Here is a 19,606-nt window from a genome sequence, read left to right on the forward strand (position 1 = left end):
TCAAGATGGGGTGGTGGGAGTGAAAGGATGGACCAGAGCAAAGAGTGGAAAGTGATGATTAAAAAATTCCATTGAAACAGGCTAAGTGTACCCCAGCGCAGTAAAACTGAAGGAGAAGGTGTTGGCTATAGACTTTCTGGGGCATCCAGCAGCTGCTAAAGAAGTAAAACTGAAAAGGCAGAATTAGTAACAACCCCTAAAGGCCAAGATCTCAGTGGATGTAGAAGAGGGTAATTTTGGAGGCAACTGGATATATAGCAATTGCACCAATTAAGGAAACGGCCCACAGAATTTTGGTTTGAATATCTGAGACTTGTGAAAATGTCACTGGGTGAGATGCAGGACTCCCAGATAAGAAATGTCTGAACCACCATTAAAAGGGGGGACAGGGTGAAGTCTCTGCAAGCAGCAGCAAGTACCTATAGGGCAAGGTGTTTTTCCAGCTTGTAATGAATTCTAGCCTGGCTTGTCTGGAATGAAGATGCTCTTAGACATGCACAGGACATTTCAGCCTGGTGATTTCAGCAGAAAGGCTATTTTTAATGAAAATCAGGGGCAGCAGAGAATGAGACTGAGGCGCAGTCTTTTGAATGGCATGTGGAACATACGCTTCTTCACACCATTAACAGTTACACGGCTGGAAGAATAGATCCTGAACCCACTTGGTGCTGAAAATCCAGCATGGATCAACAGGACTTCATGGGTGTCACATTTCTGCACCTGATAGCAGGATGCGGCCATCTCTTTCCCAGCCTAGGGAAGACATATCTGCCCAATCTGCATATTCATAAATGTCAGAGATGGTTTTGCGTTGACTCTGCCAGATGGGATGGCAGGATTTCAGCTGGCTCCTCTGTTGATTTTCATTCCCCAGGAATAAATGTAGGCCGCCTACATCTCCGATTGTTCTTGCATTTCTCCAGCACTGCCAAATTCCAGAGCCAGGGTCAGGCCCATGACATCCCCCCTCTGGTTTGGATGTTGTCCTGCCACGTTGCCCATCCAACCTCCCTGTGAGGACCTTCTGCATGCCAAATTGTGAGCAACCATGGCTTTTAGCACTGCACAGCCAAAAGAGGCCACCGTAGCACAGTGGGTGTCCCCTTCCGTCCAAAGGAGGTGGACCTGGAAATCTCCTCTGCAAGCACTTGCTACCACGCTTGAGTTGGCTTTTTTTCCTCCCTCTATGAAACAGCAGCTCCTGGCCAAATCCAACAGATGGAGGAAATCTCCCCTGTCTGTGGCAGAGAGGAGGATATCACCAGGTCCTTTGCCTCTAGCAAGAAAAAAACAGAGTTACAACAAACACTGAATGTTGTCCTTCAGATTATGTCTCTTGATCTGAACAGCCTCCATGAAAAAAGTCTCTGACTAAGCCAAGCTGCTGTTACCAAACAAAATTTCCTTTCCAGTTTGGGATGAGCCTTCGTTACAGTTTTTCTTCAGTGTTTTACAGTTTTGGGTTTTGCCAATGGAGATCTTACCTGACTCACTTGACGCTGGGCTTGGATATGTATCCCTGGGGAAATTTAGTCAGATGAAGATCATTAAGCAAGAAACTCCATTACATGAAACAGTAGAAATGGTGGCCCAAGCAAGTAGAAAAACATAAAGACCACATACAAGTGGCATCTGTGGAGTCACCGAACCATCTTTGTGCAGTGATTTCAATCAAAAATATGGCCTCCAGGCAACACGTTCAGACTCAGATCTGGGAACCACGTGATTACACCTATATTTCAGTGACCAAGATGCCAGAAGTCACACCTCTTGGAAAGGCTGAGAACCACTGTTGCCACTGCTGCACACTGAGACCTGCTGAAGAGCCACCTGGAGCAGCTCTGGAAAAGGAAGGATGACAGGACCTGGAGAAGGTCCACCTGGGGCAGGAGCTGGGTGACAAGAATGGTTAGATCCCTCTAGTGCATTTGACATGGCCAGGCAAAATAAAACAACCAATGAAACCCTCACAGATCCTCCACAAATGTTCATCTCAGCAACTCCAGGGAGCTGAGTGGCAGTGTCCAAAGTTGTTTCCACTGAGAACCTGCCCAAGATGAGGTATTGGACTAAGATCTCTCTCTGATGCTAACAATCCAAATAAACAGCTAAAACACTCTTGCTAATCACCCATTAGCTTATGAACCACTTTATCAGAAACAAGGATGGAGAAGCTAGAGAAAAGAGATATGTTTACCCTTGTTTTGAAGGTGGTGGTGATTTCTTTGTTATTCTAACCTAATTTGCTTGGCCAGCAACTAAGTTTACTTTTCAGTGGTGGTATTAGTTTCCCTGGACAGGTTTCACTTTACCCCCACAACAAAGAGGAAGATTATCAGGATGTTCATCCCTGTTTTGTCTTATTGTTTTATCAGGATTCCAGATGGCCCTTTGGTCAAGGAAAAAAGTATTTTTCCTGGTTGTTTTGTAGTGCAAAATTAAGGTGTCAACTACTCCACAATACCTGGAGAGCTAGTCAGGTATTATTACAAGCTATTGAAATGCTGCACAATTCAGGATAAAGACGTTCCTTTGCCCAGTCATTCTTTTATTATTTTTAATTAATTAATTAAATTTAAAGAAGAATTATGATCTATTTAACTGCAATGTATAATGAACACTGAGGAAAGTGGAAGAATGAAAAACCTACTCATCCCTGACAAATTTATGAGCAAAAGTCAATATGAGAATAACAATGACATATTTAAAACAGAATTTCTATTCTACTTTTAAATCCCCTCAGTTTTTGGTACAGATCATGGTAAAGAGAAGCAAAGGATATGTGCAAAAATATTAAAAGACTTTCCTGGGTCAGAAGTGTACCTCTCTTGGGCATGCTTGTAAAAGCAACAAAGGACAGATTCACTGAGGAGCAAGTTCAGAGCCAAATGCACAGCTTTTTGGTAGATATGAAGAGATACAAGCTTATCTTGAGGTGGGGCACAGACCTCAAGATGTGCATGGGCGAATCTTCTTGAAAGATTAGTTATTCACATCTTTCCTCAAATGCTTTCCCGCTTGTTAGCGTGCAAGCATCACAACAGGGCTCAGAAGTTTGTCTTCAAAGAGGCCCCTGGGAAAACTAATCAGAATTAACTTATTTATTTCAAAGGGATAAATCAATTTATGCTGCCTCGCTCTGTGGCATCCTCTCTTTCCAAACTAGGGCCTTCCACTTAGCTCAAGATCCTTTCTTCCCAAATAATCTCAGCTGAACTAACCGCACTGAAATTTGGAGCAGGAGTTGACTGGGTATATAATAGGAAGAAGACAGGAAGACAAGTGAAATCATTTATTGAATCATAGTCCCCTAGGTTACAACCAGTTTTTTTTCTGCACTTAGGATCATCTTTGCTGAATGTAGCATTCTGGAAAAGACGAGTGAGTAAATAGTGAGTAAATGGTGATTCATCCTTCAGTGGTGTGCTCTGCGCAGTGAGCAGAGCTGGATACCCAGCCCAGACTTCAAGGCTCCATGGTTGCCCACCATCCCACTTCATCCCTCCTTGCCACAGCAACTTCAGGAGATCTACCATGAAGAAGAGCAATGTTTTGTCTATGGGATGGGTTAAGGGAAGAGGTAACACCCCTTGCTCAATGATGGTGAGTCTGGACCTGGAAAACAGTGTCCAGTCTGCCTGTTGCACCCAGTTAAAGAGGGTTGTGAAGGAATCAAACAGGTCCCATGGAGGGTTTTGAAGATGGTTAGGATGGGGATGGATGTCCTGCAAAGAGAGTCTGGGAGCTAGGTCCCCACCTTTTTTGTCCAGCACAGGAGGGGCACTCTAAGGAGTATTTTTGCCTGTTGTCCCATGTGCCCCCATGTTCAAAGAATGGCCACACCTGCAGAGCCCCCTCTACATACTCACGATGCCATCTCTACCACCTTCTCCTTCACAGAATTGTCCACCAAGACTGACATGGACCTTCCTCCAACTCCATTCAGGCACACTCAAGTCCCAAATCTGGACCCCCTTTCAGGTCCAGCTTCCAGGTCCTGGCACTTTTACCCTCACTGCCCCAAGCCACAGCTGCGTTACGACTACAAAGTCACCAGCAAGCGTGGGGGGATGTGATGTAGATTAAATATCCCTAGTGTGGGTGAACCTCAGAGGGAAATTATCAACTGTGAGTCAAGGAGATGAAATTTAATATACTAGAAGGTTTCATTTAATAATAAAAAAAAAAAAAAAAAAAAAAAAAAGTTAAAAAAGCCTAATTGCAACATGATTTAAATTTATGGAAGTGGTAAAAAATGCATGAAATCATTTTAGCCCTTATTAGAGGAATATATTTATGTTCCTCTATTTGAACTTCCCCTTTATCAGGAGATACTTCCCTGCCTTTGAAGACAGTTGGACTTTCCCTAGTTATTTGACTAGTCGGAGGAGTTATTCAAATATTCTCTACAACGAATTTGAAATAAAAAGAAGGGAATAATTACAATCATCCATTCACTTGCATTTGCTGGGCTGAGCTTCTTCTGCAGTTATTTTCTCCTCTTCATCCCCATCTCAACTCAGCTAATACAAAAGAAGAAGGGGGGGGTGAACGTGCCAGAGCTTCACCAGCTCAACCCATCCATATCTGACTGCTGACTGGTGTTGACCATCTGTCCCTTGCTCTCTGGAGAAGAGGATCTGGAAAGAGGTTACACTACAGGAGGAGAGTGGAGCATCTGCAAAATACTTCTTTACTCAAGCCCTATGTTTTGTCTGTCTAATGGTCAGATCTTCCTCCACATCTTAGCACTGTAGGCATTGTTTTGTATAAGAAAGGGACATAAACACTAATCTTGACTGGGAAGGCAAACTAAGCCAAAAAGAAGCAAGATTAACATCTGTCTTAGCTGCACAATTTACTTATTTGGGAGAGAGGCTCCAACTGTCAAAGAAATTCCTTTAAGTGTGTATGTTTTGCCATTAGTGTCAGATTTATCACCAGCATATGAACACCTGATGTAAGCCTGTTTATAGATTCCTATATACTAACCTTTACTCTTTGGGGCAATGGTCTGAATCTGCAGGTGCATGTGTTGGAAGATGCGTGTCAGCATGTGCGCGTGTGCATGCGTGACTGTGAGACAGGCAGGGAAAGGCAGGGCCATGCACAGCCGAAGTTGCATGCTCCCCTGGGCTTGCTGCTCCGACACAACCCTTCAGCAGTTTCGCCGTGCCTCTAGAGCATCCTTCATTATTTATGGCAATGAGGCCAAGCTCCTCCTGGGAAGAGCCACCCACTCGCGCGCGTGCAAGGGAACATGCCTCCACTTACTATTGCATGCCTTCCTATTGCACAGCCGTCCTTCCTCCAGGACTCCCTCGCAGACAAGACCTTCGTTGGGAAGGGGCTTGCAGGTGCGCATGCGGGTCTGCAGGCCTCCCCCGCAGTCCTTGGTGCAGTCGCCCCAAGCTGACCATGGGTTCCAACCACCTGGGCAAAATCCAGAAAAGCCCCGTCAGCTTTGGTGAGAGCCCAGAACACAGGAAGCCAAAGGAACACTGGCCTGGCAGATCCTACAACATACCCACTGCCAAACCTCTTTTAATGTGGTAGGACTAGAGACCACAGGGTAGCCCAGAAAGACAAAAGATAGGAGGAGAAGGGAGAAGCATTTTTTCATTAACTTCTCTTCAACTATTCCCTATCTCTAAACAGGGAGTTTTCCTTCCTGGAAACCCTGCCCCATTCTAAGTAGTCCAGCTCTTCTGGTTCTTTCTGCAGCAAAATGGTCCCCTCTTCTGGCTCCTAACCCCAGAAGGCACTTGCAAAAAACACTTCAAACTACACATCCAGCTTATTCCTCCTCCCTTTTCCCCCATACAAACACAGGTTCCCACGTGCAGACAGCACAAGGGAATTGGGAAGGGGTAGAAGTCCTACGACCCATTCCACCCCCAAAAGGACACTTCTTTTCCCCACACTGCAGAAACCACCAGCCACTGAGAAGCACCGCTCTCAAGGATAGCTTTGTTGGGGGAAAAATATTCCCCTCCAGCACCCTTGCAGCACCCTTGGAAAACAATCCGTGATAAGATGAAGGTTCTGTTTTGGCTTCCCTTCCCAGCTATGCTCAGTGCTGGTGTCAGCAAGAAGCAACTTTCCCCCTTGTACCACCAGCTACAGCCCTGCAAGTTGATGGAGCCACCAAGTCCCTTTCTGCAGGGATGACCTTGCCACTTGAAGAAGGGAAATGCTGAGCCTCTGCAGCTTTCTCCATCCTGCATCTTTCCAGCTTTCTGCCAAGAACACTGACCCTGGTGGGATGGTCATAAACGTCAACAGCAGGATGGACCATGAAGACCGTCTGAATGCAGTTTGACTGCCACAGTCCAAAGCCTTACAATGCCTACAGGAAGCCCAACAAGGCTGGGTTTCATGTTGTAAAAAGACAGCACGGGATCATCTATCCCCTTCAAGTGATGAATAAGCTGTCATATCCCTCAGTGGTCAGTTCAATCCTTGTTGGCCATATGCAGCAAGCTAAAATCTGCTCTGTAATAGGCCTCTGTTTCTTACAGCTGGTAACTGCTTTTGTCCCATCATTTGACCACCTCATGGGGAGGAGCAGAGGTGGCCCTTCATCCCAAGGATGGCCACTCTCACATGGCTGCTTTTCCTGCTGTGCATTCTCTCATTACCCACAGCTACCCTTGGAGATGCTTTGGGTCCAAGAAATTCAGGTATGATGTGCCATGCTCAGGCACAGTTAAAAATAATGAGCTGAGGATGCAGTTCTTTTGAAGGGAGGAAACACTGGGAGAAAGACAAATGCTGCTTTTTAAAGCAAAAGTGAAATAAAGCCCCTTTTCTTTTTCTCACCAACAGTCAGAGATTTCAGAGATGTAAATGACCAACTTCAGCTGATCCAGCCTCCTTATATTGCTATTTATGTGACAGTGGAGGTCATGGTTGTCCTCTGAGCTGTGGGCTCCACTGCTCCCTACAATCTCTAGGCAGGACACCAGCCTTGTCTATAAAAAAGATGGTCCTCAACAACTCTCCTAGGTGCCAGATCAGAATATAGGGACATTACCAGCACCCCTTCATACAGGGGTGAGCTCCACAGCATCCGTACACATCCACCTTCACAACACAAATCCATGAATTCATACACTACTTCCACCAGCCTAGATGTGCTTTAATTTTTGCTCCCAGGACAGAGTGAAAATAAACACATGCTCAGCAACATTCACACTGCTGAATGCAGTGGAAACTGCTTAGATACTTAATAAAGAGAATATCATGGGAAAATAGATCTGTATGGAAATGCAGGATGGAACCTGCCAACAAGGTGCTCAGAGATCCTGGCAGCAGTGTGGAAGATGGAGTTGTTATTGGCACACAATAAATATTTGACCTTGAAGAAGACTGTCTTTCCCTTGAAAGTCACTTTCTCTGCTGGTTCCTTTTCTAGCAGCATGAGGAAACAGGCTTGTCTCTCCCATTTCCTGATGGGAGACAGATTGTGTTTCAGTTTCAAGAGAGGCCATTGGCATAATGGCAGGTATTCTGATGCCTTGCTTGAGCTGATCGATAGGATATCTGAAACCAGACACATTTAGGAGCTAATCAACTCTTTGTTTGCCCTTTTAAGGATGTCTCTCTTTACTCTCACTCCCTTGGAGATTAGGAGTGGGACTGGGCAAGGGAGAAAGCAGGTCCACACAAGCCTTGGCTAAGCTTGTGATTTATTTGCTTGGGATGCTTTTTTGAGTCAAAATGCATAATTTCTTCAGTGTCTTAAAGGTTATTTTATATTGCGTTTGTAAGTAAAATAGAGACTGGTTACCCAGACTGATTACCTCTCACGGTGTCCCCAGTTTGACAATGAGTTATTCAAACAGGTCTGCATTTCAGGATGTAACCATGTAACCTATTATGATGACATTAACCCCTAAAAATATATAAAAATAGATGCTGCCTGGTCTTACTACAGGAAAGAGCAGGGGATAATGTAGGTTCCAGTCTTTGACTTCTTACTCTGCTTATCCTCAGCAATAAGAGAACCAGTCAAAATAAGGTAAAACCCGTCATGATCTCAAACCCTTAACTGGAATGAGATCTCCTTATGAGGTTGAGCACAGATAATTTCCTTCCTCTCCTTATTCCTCAGTTTCCATCCTATTTGTGAGGACTAGAGAGATGCTAAAGAAGTACCAGAGCACTTATTAAATCAACACAGGCATTTATAGCCGAGACAAAGGTATTCCCCACTTTATGGAGTAGTCCATTTTTATCATCAGGTTGTCCCAAGGTCCTGACAAATGAAATACTGCATGTTATTTATCCTGTTTATTGGCTGTCAGATAAACCTTTTGAAATCTCCCTTCTTTTCCTGGGTCTAGTCATTCACAGTTTCAAGTGATTTGTCTTTTTTAGTGGTACTGTAAACAAGCGGTTAAGGGCCTATTATATGAAGTTATACCCATCCCATCTTTGAGGGGGAAAAAAATGCTGTGCCATGAGTAAAACACTTGGCTCTTCTGCCTACTGTTTAAAAGCACCTGGCTGGTGGAAAGGGGTGTCTGGTTAACAACAAGAGAATGAGCTACTGTGGCTGTGAAATAGCTGAGCTGTGGCAACACACAGATGCTTCTAGCCCAGTGCAGATGCTGCAGAAGAGACACGAGTGGGGTTTTGTCACTGCAGTGGCTGCACACATGCCCCATCACTCAGTTCATCAGGAGTGACTCATTGAGTTGCACCAAGCCTCAGGGACTCTCCATTTTCCAGGAAACATTCATTCCCACCTATCTGCTGCACAATTCCCTGCTCTGCCCTTCTTACATTTCAAACAAGGGTTTGGAGAAGACCTTTCTGATGCTAGAAAGAGAGTAACTCATGTGAAATACAGTGCAGAAAGAATCCCACCAAAGTTAATGGGACCTTTTTCAGATGGTCCCTTTCGCCCCCAGAGTCCCATTTCATCAGCTCTCAACAAACTGCTGCACCCTGCTGATCGATGCGGGTTGAGTTGCCATCTGTCTTTAATCCGGAAATAATGAGTCTGCTGCAACTGCTTTATGAAGGATTTTTCTTTTCAAAGGCACTGACTCCTGTGAAGGTCACATACCCTACTCAGTTCCACTTAGCAAAGTTTTGCTCAGCTACAGCCTTGCAGAACTGCAGACCTTTCTGACTTGGCTCTTTATTCCCTTTAACTGGAGTAGCTGTGGCTCATGCTTCCAGCTCCAGAGGTTCCCATCACAACCAGCAGCTATCACCTGAATCACATAGCAAGGGTTAGCTTGTATTTTTTATTTTTGAGAATGCAAAACTTATGCTAGGAGCTAGGACCAAAGGTGGATGTTGCACATGAGGCTGCTGCTCATGGGACTGTTTAGAGTGCCATGGAAACTGTCATTCAGGGAGGCCTTTAATTCAGTTTCTAAAGGGCTTTTTGATCCTACTCAGTCAGTTCTTATCATGATCACGTACTAAAACAAATTACTTTTTATGGTAGACTGACCCAATGCATTCTAATTCTCCACAGTTAAATGGAGAAAATTTCAAGATGGTCAGAATCAACTGGCAAGCTCATATTTGGCATTTCTTGTTCTGAATCTTAAGCAGAGATGCCAAGACAATAGGTCTTTCCTACTACAAATTAACTGAGAGAGCTCCACTTAGACGCCTTGTCCAAACACCCTTGATCTTTGGGAAGATTTGCATCCTGATCTGGAGTTTATCTTTGCAGCTGACAGCTGTGATGTGTCTCAGATGCCAGTCAGTCAATCATGCCTTTTAATTTAACAGCAATGCCTTAAATTAGATGACAGTGACAGCAGCAAAAACTAAGGAATCAACACAAAACAATCAATAGAGCACAGTAAAAGGGTCTTTGCTGACACACTACATCCATCTCCGATTTTGTTTTTTTTTTTGGATTTAGCCTCCCACTGACCCCAGCTGCAGATACTTCTTGTTAGCAGCTCTCAAACTCGGCAGGCCAGGACATCTTGTGCCTGAAAAACATGCCGAGACTACATAAAGCCACCATAGTTCTGTGTGCTACCACTGGAAATACTTGTATTGGACAGTGTCTGAGGGCCTGAGAATCATCAGCAGTTCACAACGAGTGAAAAAAATGTTATTTCTTATGTAAATAGGGGGAAGGATGCTGAAAGGAAATGAAGAGTGAGACTGTCTCATGCCATCTGAAAGTTAAATTTGTTATACAATGGGGAAAGCGAGGGAGCTGCTCCACAGGGTTTTTTCACTCTCCTTTCTTATTATGCTGGAAAAGATCAAGTCCAGCAGGGACTATTTTGAAAACAGCCTTCTATTACACAAAACAGTGATCTTTCCCTGTAGAGCCATGCATTCAGTTGGCTAATTTTGTGGAAGAAAGGAAAAAAATCTTTCAGGAGGATGTCCCCTCCCCATGACCCATGTGATGGCCTATGGCAGCACAAGTGAGTTGCTCCAGTGGTACATTCTTTGCCCTTTCAAAAATTAAACACATGTAACACTTCACTGTTTTGCAGACTGTGTACACTAATACCAGAACTAACCTCCCCAAATTCACTAAAAAGCAAAATCATTCATTCCAACTCTTCTCTACAACCTTCCTCTTTCAGATGCCAAAGCTTTTGATGAACAGTCTATGAACATGACACTGCTGTTACTGATCTAGTAAGAAAGAAAATTAAAAGGGTAAGTACCCTCTTCTGCCCACTGTCCATACTGTGTGTCGTGAGGTCTGTTATCTGGTTAATTTAACTAAGCACGAAGACCCAGTGATGATTGAAGAAACATGACAAACAGAGGCATTTTGGTAACCTACTGAGTGAAAATGGACCACACACAAGGCGTATCCTCTAAGAAGACCCATCAGTCCCTGCTGTGAAACCCACTGTTGTGAGCCATTATGAAAGACACTCTTGGGTGCCATGAAAACCAAGAGGGTCCCTTGCCTAAAGGGCTATAGGACTTATTGTCCAATAGAGAAAAGAGAATTTAAGGATGAGAGTTTGGGGACTGCACAAAACTTTTCATGGGATTCTCAAGGGTGGGGTGAAAGGAAGGCTGATCTGTGTACAAACCATTAGCAAACTTCAAGCTAAACTATCCAGAAAGTAGGAGCAAGGAGACCCAGGACATGAGAATTAATCTGCACAGCCAGGATCATCCTTTCTGTGTTGTGTGTGTTTACCTCTGATAAACTCTATATTAACATCAACCATAATCATACATTAGGGCTCTCCTCCATGGAATTGAAATGGGTGGGGGTGGGAAAATGATGAAGGTACAATAAAAGCTCATGAGTGACCAGGGCAATGTAATCAGGGAATGGCTGTTCATTGTCTTTTCCAATATTGGAATTGAGGGGTGTCAAATGAAACTAACAGGAGGCAGGTGCAAAACCAATCAATGAAGGACACAACTCAGACACAGAGCACTTTCAAACTGTGCAGTGCTTGTCATAGCGTGAAAAGGTACTAAAGTTTCTATGAATGCAAAAAGTAGCTGGGGAAATGCATGGAAGAGAAACCCACCAAATCTTATTACATGCAAAACCAGCAGCTCTTACTCAGAAGGTCTCTGGGCTGTAAGTTGCTGAAGGCTGGAAGGATGCTTTATGCCTGTCTTATTCTGCCATTCTCCCTTGGGGTCCATTGCTTATGAGAGTGTATTGGGCTGAAAGACCCCAGATCTGGCCAATAAGATGGTTTCTGGTGCTTTCCCAGCTGATTAGCCTCTTCCTACATTATTACTATGACCCTCCTTCAAGAAAATGTGCTCAAAGAGCAGACAGTTCAAAGTCAGGCCAGTATTCCCCACCACCATCAAAAAGCTGCTTGGATCACTCACTTCTAGGTACACAAATAAGTGATGTGGTTTTTCAAAGCAGCTGAGTGGCCAAAGCTGTCATTTATTTTCCATAACATTCGCAAGTCCCTGCAAATGAAGGTAACAAGGCCCAATTTGGACAAACATTTAGGACCAGCTTCAACCTCCCCCTGCTCTGTAAATCACTTAAGGAGGATGGAAACAAGGCCACAGTGCTCAGCTTTCAAGGAAACCCAGCATAAAGCTGTGCTTATTATATGAATCCCTCCAAATGAAATGCTAGGATAAAGAGAGATTATTTATGTGGAAACAGTGGGGGAGATGGGCAGGGAAATGAGAAAGGGAATGTTTAGTCTTGAGCAGGAGATCAAATAAGACGGCGGAATAGACTTCTCCTAAGAAAGCCATAGAGGCCTAATCACCTAACTTTTTTCAAAGCAGAGTAAGCAAAATATCAGAGAACAGACTTGTGAAGAAAAATCCAGCATGCACCACTGGGGAGGAATGAAATACTTTCCCGCCCTGAACCTCTCAGATACTGTATAAATCACATCAGAGCTGAGTTCGCACACTATTTGCTTCTTCAAGCTATTGCAAACCTCGGTGCTTTGCACCAAGGGGACATATTAGCATAGACACATGCATGCCTCTGTATGGTAATAAATATATGAACACATTAAAATCTAACTCTGTAGCCCAAGTTGATTGAAATCTTTCCTGATATGAGTGTCACTTTATATATTCATAAAGGCTGGTTCAAAAAGGAAATCAAAGAAGACCATTTGTGAAATTTCCTTTCATGTTCCATCTGTCCTGGCTTGAAGGGCCTTAGTCTCGCCAAAGGTGTTTTCACCTATGAAACGGTATAAAGCACTTGCAGAACACTACATAAGCCCATAAATGCAGTGACAAGTTGCAATGCCCAGAGCTTTGCAAACCGTGTGCAATTTCAGCTTGTTTCCTGAACAGCATTTCCAGTTGAAGGATTTCTATGGTCCCCAAGACCGCAGTTTCTCAATCCTCCACGAGCTACGACATATTTCTCTTCACAAGAGCCCTGCAAGGCAGGGCTGTGCTATTATTGCCTCTGCAAGATGTACCAGGGAGGGGCTGAAAAGCTAAGAGACTTGTCTGCAGTATCACAGGGCACCTGCTGTACAGCACAGACAGAAGTTGAATTTTTCTTAAGGTAAGCATCTTACAGGAGGATGTAGAGTAAATCACCCAGGAGGACAACCCAGGAATCAGGTGTCCCCCGCTCAGAGCAGTTTTGCCAAGGAGATGCCGCTCTGCAGACACTGTTCATGACTCACAGCATTCCTGGCTCCACTAACTGCTCCCAAGACAGAGCCAGAAATACGAACTCCAGCGCAATGCTGAGGCAGCCGCCTTGGCAGTTATTAAACCAAATATTTAATGACGTTTTGATACACGCAGCCAAACCCTCTTCGCACAGAGATGTCAGTAGTAAGGATTTTGCCTGGAAGGGGAACGGAAGCGGTTGAAACCCACATGAAAGTGCTCAGTGTGTGTGCACCTCTGAGGGAGGCTGGCGAACAAGCAAGTTGTCAGCAGGCATTTCTCCCTTCGGTGTCCTCTCTTTGCAGAGCTGTCGGTTACACTCATCCTGCAGTGGGAAGATGCTAATCCTGGCTGCCTTGCTGGGCAGAGGCTGCCTTTACCAGCTCATCCTTTGACACGTCATTAGTGTTTTTCACTGCAGAAAGGAGCAGGCTTTAGACTTGTCTCTGTGTGTAGTTTCTCTCTCTTATTAAGTACCCCTGTTAAGAGGGGACAGACAGAATGGTCAGGTCAGGTACCACTTGGACAAGGTGAGTAAAAAAATCTAGAGGGGTTAAATGCTGATGTATGTCTGAGGGGTTAGGATATAGAGCAGAGGAACTTATCTGCAAGCCAAAGTTGGGGGTCAGTAAGGACCGCATGCCCAGGAAACTCAGGAGAACATTTTGCTGAGAAAAGCTACCCAGCAGTGTCCAAAGGCAGTTAAAACAGGCCTAGAGAGATGCTGTCTGAACTGCATCGCTTGGGACCAGAAATTGCATTGTACTGATGAGCATCTGAGAATCTTTATTGAGCTGACCACTCCCACTGGGATCAGGAACGACATTATGGATTAGTGCCCGGGACCAGTCTGAACGTGGTAGGATCCAGTCCCAGCCTTGACAATGATGGTAGGAAATGTAGATCTAGAGCTGTGCTTGAGCTGTCCAGAGTAAGTGAAGGGGTTACTGCACCAAGACAGGTCATGAAGATGAAGAACCGATCTGTTTGCCATTTATTCCTCTTTGCCAGACCTTATGCTCCCAAGGGAACAAAAAAAGAACTACAAAATAGGCAACATCTTCCTCTTTTTCAAGGATTTGGGATCTTTGATTGGACCATGGTGGGAAGGAGAAGAAGCTTTCTGCTCCAAACTCCACTGTGTTGGGAAAGGATTTCTTTCCTGGACATGCTGTTCCCAAAGGTGTTTAAAAATAAAAAAAAAAAAATAAAAAAAAAAATAAAAAAAAAAGAAAGGAAAACTTTAAAGGCATTCATTATTTGTAGGATGGAAAAGATCTGCTTAAGTTGTAACCTTGTAACCCTGAAATTTCTACTGGATGCAGACTTGGCCTGGGTAAAGGTTGACCTGAGTTTGTGCACGATTAGTAAATATTAGCAGGAATAAAGGATGTGCACAAAATTTAGAGGCACTGAGTGGCATACGTGGCCAAACCTTTCCCTGTATGTGATTGTGAACTGCAGAGAAATGCAAGCTTTCACCAACACACAGGTCTCTGAAGGCCATCTGAGTTATGCTGTGAGCCTCTGAAACACCTCATATCTCATTTCTAGTAATTTTCCACAAAGAGATGCTCCCTCTTCTTTGGGATACCAATTACAGTTGGCCATCTGGTAGGAGACCCGGTCCTTGGCATCACGAATCTTGAAGTCAACCATGAAGTCTTTCATTCCTTGGTCTTTGTAGAGTCTCTCTGTTTTATCTGATGCTGACCAGTCAATATTACCATTCTGCTTGCACTCAGTCTGTACTCTTCTGACCATTAATTGAGCCTGATTGGATGGTCAGATTAATTAGAGTATTTTGGGAATGGAGGAATGTGTTTCTTTGAGTCTGCCAGTGTTTAATGTAGGAAACAGGAATCTGAGGTATGAGCAGATCCACCTCTGGAACCCTGGCTGCAGATGAATGAAGGGGATTTTTTTATGTAGCAAATCGCTGTGGTCGGTGACGATGGTTTCATTGGTGTGTCCCATGGGAAACTGGGACTACCACGTGCAGACCAAGGAGAAGGCAGAGATATGTTCAAACTGTGGGAGGCACTCTAATTAAGAGCTGCCACTAGATTGCTTCATGATAGTTTAAGGATTCAGCAGCAGCAGTTCTGCATCTGACATAATGACCATGTGATATCCATCATGCTTTAACATTAAGGGCAACCAATCAGTATCATTAACCTTGATCAACATTGTAATTAAGAGGGTAGTATTGATCTTTTGACATTGATGCTAAGGTGTGGTAGGTGCATGAGTCATTAACATTGTTGCTGGCAATCAAGTTGGGGAACTGTAAAGCAGACTGCAGTCGCAGCAATTCTCTCACAGATCCCTTAGAGACACTGGATTATAATGATTAAAGCAAATCTCAGCCTGATTCGTAAACAACTGTTCCCAAAGTCATCACCTTTTCTATCAATGGTGAGAGAGGATTACTCATACATTCCTGTTATGTCCCTTCAAAATCCCAGAGTGGCAAAATGAAATGCAACTCCATCTGGTCCTGCAGGCAGCAGACTTGTGGTCTCATCCTGTGTTTTTATCCTGAAAACTAAATAGGAGTTGAGCTCTTGTTCTTCATACTGTCTTGATGCAGAATGGCCTGTGTGACCATTTTACCTTGTTACAAGTAAGGTCTCCCTCTGATTTCTCCTGTTATGACCACTAAAAGAAAACCTTTTCCCTAATGAACATCTGAAGCATCTTCGTGTGTATTTGTAACCCTGAGTCTGCTCAGACAGACCCTGATATCCTTAATCTTCAGCCAACAGAGATCATGGTTTGTCCTGATTAAAAACATTCTTTCTTACAGACAAACCTGACATGAAATTCCCTTGGTCTGTGGTCCTGCTTAAGAAAAGGAAGGTACAGTACTGATAGATTATATCAGCACAGATGATGAGGAGATGCCTTGAAGGCTCAGCATTTACCCACGCATTTATAAATTATTTTTTCTGTTATTCATATTTGTCATTTATATTCCAGCAGTGCTAAGAGGCCTTGAGTAAGATGAGAGCTGTCCTGGGATTGGCACTCTATGGGTAAAACAGTCACAGACGGTCCTTGATGCTAAGAGCTTGCATTAGACAGTGCCTAAATACTGCTGTGATTGATACTACAGAGTGAGAGAGGTGAATGTGCATGGAGAGGGAAGAGGAGAAGAGTGGGTATATTAACAGATACACAAAGATTCAGACTACCTCACAAATTATTGACCATACTTAAACGTTAATTATCATGTGCATTAGCTATTTTTCCTACGAGAAAAGGCAGACAAACTTCCCAGAGCTATAAGATTGCACAAATGGGTGGATTCTGAGCAGACAAAGGGTGTTATTTTCCTCCCAACACATTCCCCAAAATTGAGTGGAAAATAATTCATATGAGAATAGAGGATCGAGATTGATGGCAGAAGGTTTCTCTGCATCCTTTTTTTTTTTCCTTTTGTAACTATTGGTGCTCAGAGGAGTCAGGAGTGGTTGAGTTACCATTGATTGATAGGACTATTCAGGATGGAGAGCCAATATACCAGGAGATTCATTTTCCTGTAACACTCTATGAAACTAAAAAAATGGCTAAGTCCTGCCTGGATATCCACATGAATACAACGCCAGGAGTTCAGCCCTGCTCTCCATTCCTCTCTCCATGACGTGTATCTGAAGCCACCAGACACATGGCACCTGTTCCACATGGCACAAAAGGATCATGATGCTCAACTCCAGATGAGAGCTGCAGCTCCCACAACAACCCCCAGACTGATACCTGTTTGAATCTGGCCTCTCTTAACATGGTTTAGTCCCATCATCTCTCTGCAGCTGTCCACACAGCCTTTCTGATAAGTACAATCCAACACCTCCCCTAGAAACACTGACTGCTTGTCCAGCAATTCTCACTTCACATAAAGCAAAAGACAGCTAATAATTATATCTACTAATTACAGGTGACTGCTGTCTGAGGAGTTGTGTTGTATTTTGGTTTTCTCTGTGGTCATCTGGGATGGTCCGTGATGACCAAAAGCAGAAAGGTGGGTGAAGGACAGATCTGCACTGCTTCAGCAGGTTCCCAAATGTCTCAGGTTGAATACATTTTTTTTGAACACATCAGTATGAGCCAAGAGCAACATCTACTGGCCAAGCTGTTTAGTAAGACCAAGTGTAGATCTGGCACAACCCATGGATTTTACAGACAACATAACTATGAGATATTTTTAGTTAGTACCCAAACACAAAGGTTAGCACCATCACTTCCCAGCTGTGGAAGTTGTCATCAAAGCAAATATCACAGCCCTGCACACCTGGACATAGCTCATATCCATGCTTAATCTGAAATTTGCTGTTCAAGCCTACTGTGTCCTGGGTAGTACATCTTGGTAGACAGTAAGTACCTATGTATCTCCATTTCTTCATAGCGTAGTTCTCCTTGCACATCCCATAAATTGTTCCTGGGCTGAAGCAGTCTGAAGGTGACTAGCAGTCCATCCATTGCAACCAAAGCTTCAAGAAATTACAGAGGGGGATACTCAAGTGGTCTATCTCTAAACATCAGAAATAAAGGGTCCAAATTTGGGGGACAGGCCTGTTGATGTGTCTGCTGGTGTGGGGAGTAAGAGCCAACAATGTGCATGTGTGTGTTTCAAAGTGGGGGCTCAGAATAACAAATGATGCTGGTAAAGCTGGATTGTGACAAAAGATGGGAAAAAGGAGCTTCACCCTCTGAAATAGCCTGCCCAGGTGTGTTAAATTCAATGCTGTTATCAGCCCTTGTTCTCCCCCACCGTCAGCCTCTCCCTTCACAATCCTCCTCAAAAGGGAGTGCAGGAATGTGTGTGAATGAGAGAGAAAAATCAGTGAAACTACACCCAAAACATGGAAACAAAATAAGACTGTGAGTTCATCTGATTAGGAAGATTGACTCTAAAACTCATTAATAACAGGCATAACTCATGCCTCCATCTCTGCAGCCCGGAGGACAGGGCAATTTGGACATTGATGGGTGAATAGAGCTTTAAGGAACTCCAAATCAATTACACATAAAATACAGCTTCCTACCCTCAAGAGAGCCACTTCTCCCTACAGAGCAAGATTTAAATGGAAGTAAGAGTGAAACAGCTTGATCTGTATTAATTGAGATCACTGCAAGATCACATACAATCCTCCAAAGCATTGCCAGAGCGGGCAATATCTCGGCTTGTTTTAGAGGTCTAGAGTACAGATGTGTCTATCCCAGCCCTTCATAATTAAAGGAAGGAAATAAGCACTTTTAGAACATAGGCCATCTATTTCACCATCTTGATTTAGAGTGAGATGAATTTCACCCCAGAAATGCCTATTTCTTACTGTTGATTGTAGAAGACCAGATGACCTCCTTATACATTGAGGATGTCATTTGGTCAGAGGAATCATTCTCTCATAGCATGGGGAACTGAGAGATGACAGTGAACCGTTAAGTGGTTAAAATGAGCAGGAACCACAAGTCAAAACTGAATAAAATGAGAAGGAATGAATCTGCCTGCTGCAGGCAGGTGGTGATCTTGTTCTATATAGGTGCCTCGCCTGCTGACTCACAGCCACATCCAACTGTCCATTTGGCAGTATCCTTTCAGGACAAGGTGTTCAGGTGTTCCTTGCACACAAGGTTGAAACCAGAACACCCGAGGCCTGCAGGGAGCCATGTCCTCTGGAGGGGTAGGGACTAGCAGCACACAGGATCATAAGTCTAGTAACTCAGGATTTCTGGTCAGGTTTGCTGGAAATCTGGTGAATGATCTCAGAAGAGTCATCTTCCCCCTGTCTCTGTTCCCTAAGCTGATGAGGGTCTCTTATCATGATGTGGAATATGACGACATAGAAGGGTGATGAAACTGGAGAGGAAAGGCAGAATTTGCTCTTTTTGACCATGATCTGTAGACACAGATCTCAGTTGGAAGCAGTCCTGTGTATATTTCGCTGAACCTGGCGCAACCCAAACCCCATCAGACCCCTAATTTTGAAGCTTCAGCCAAAAAAGGACCATAACTAAACCCACCTCCTTGCACACACATTGGCACCTGTCAATATAAGAAGGTAAGGCAGAGAGGCAGGTTCATCTTCTGCTTGATTCTGGTCCATCGATGATGGCACATCTGAGTCTTTGTTAGGTCCATTTAGGATCCTAGCACCTCATGGCAGGGACAGGCAGGTTCTCACAGGGGAATGGATCATCCAGCTCCTCCAAACTGCCTCCAGGACCAGCAGAGAGAAAGGTCAACGAGAGTGAAATAGGACCAGGAAGATCAGGACGATCATTAAGGCTCATTTTACCTCTTCCTGACAATGCTTGGCCTTACCTGGTGTTTTGTGGGTGTTGCGGCAATGTCCACCTGATTTCACATTCAAGTTTATAGACATGGCTTCGGTGCAGCACTCTTGGGAAAACAGGGAAAGGCCACGGACAGTTTGAGTCTTTCTTCTCCTTCTGCCAAACTATAATCTCCTCATTACAGCAAATAGCACATGGAAGGCTTCAAGGGAAA

At 44.0% G+C, this 19,606-nt stretch overlaps 1 protein-coding gene across 9 annotated transcripts in view; it reads right to left on the reverse strand.

Moving 5' to 3' along the window:
• The window catches only part of ADGRB1 (adhesion G protein-coupled receptor B1), a 280,012-nt gene that overhangs the window by 154,456 nt on the left and 105,950 nt on the right, over positions 1 to 19,606 (reverse strand). For 7 of the 9 annotated variants that reach the window (XM_042785908.1, XM_042785904.1, XM_042785907.1 and 4 more), the window contains one exon: positions 5,275 to 5,433. The exons of the other annotated variants lie outside the window; for them this stretch is intronic. In XM_042785908.1, coding sequence (XP_042641842.1) covers positions 5,275 to 5,433 — 159 coding nt within the window. The remainder of the gene's footprint in view (positions 1 to 5,274; positions 5,434 to 19,606) is intronic. 9 annotated transcript variants of the gene reach the window in all.

This window comes from Tyto alba, unplaced genomic scaffold, assembly GCF_018691265.1.
Source record: "Tyto alba isolate M040663 unplaced genomic scaffold, T.alba_DEE_v4.0 Super-Scaffold_9, whole genome shotgun sequence".
Classification (NCBI taxonomy): Eukaryota; Metazoa; Chordata; class Aves; order Strigiformes; family Tytonidae; genus Tyto; species Tyto alba.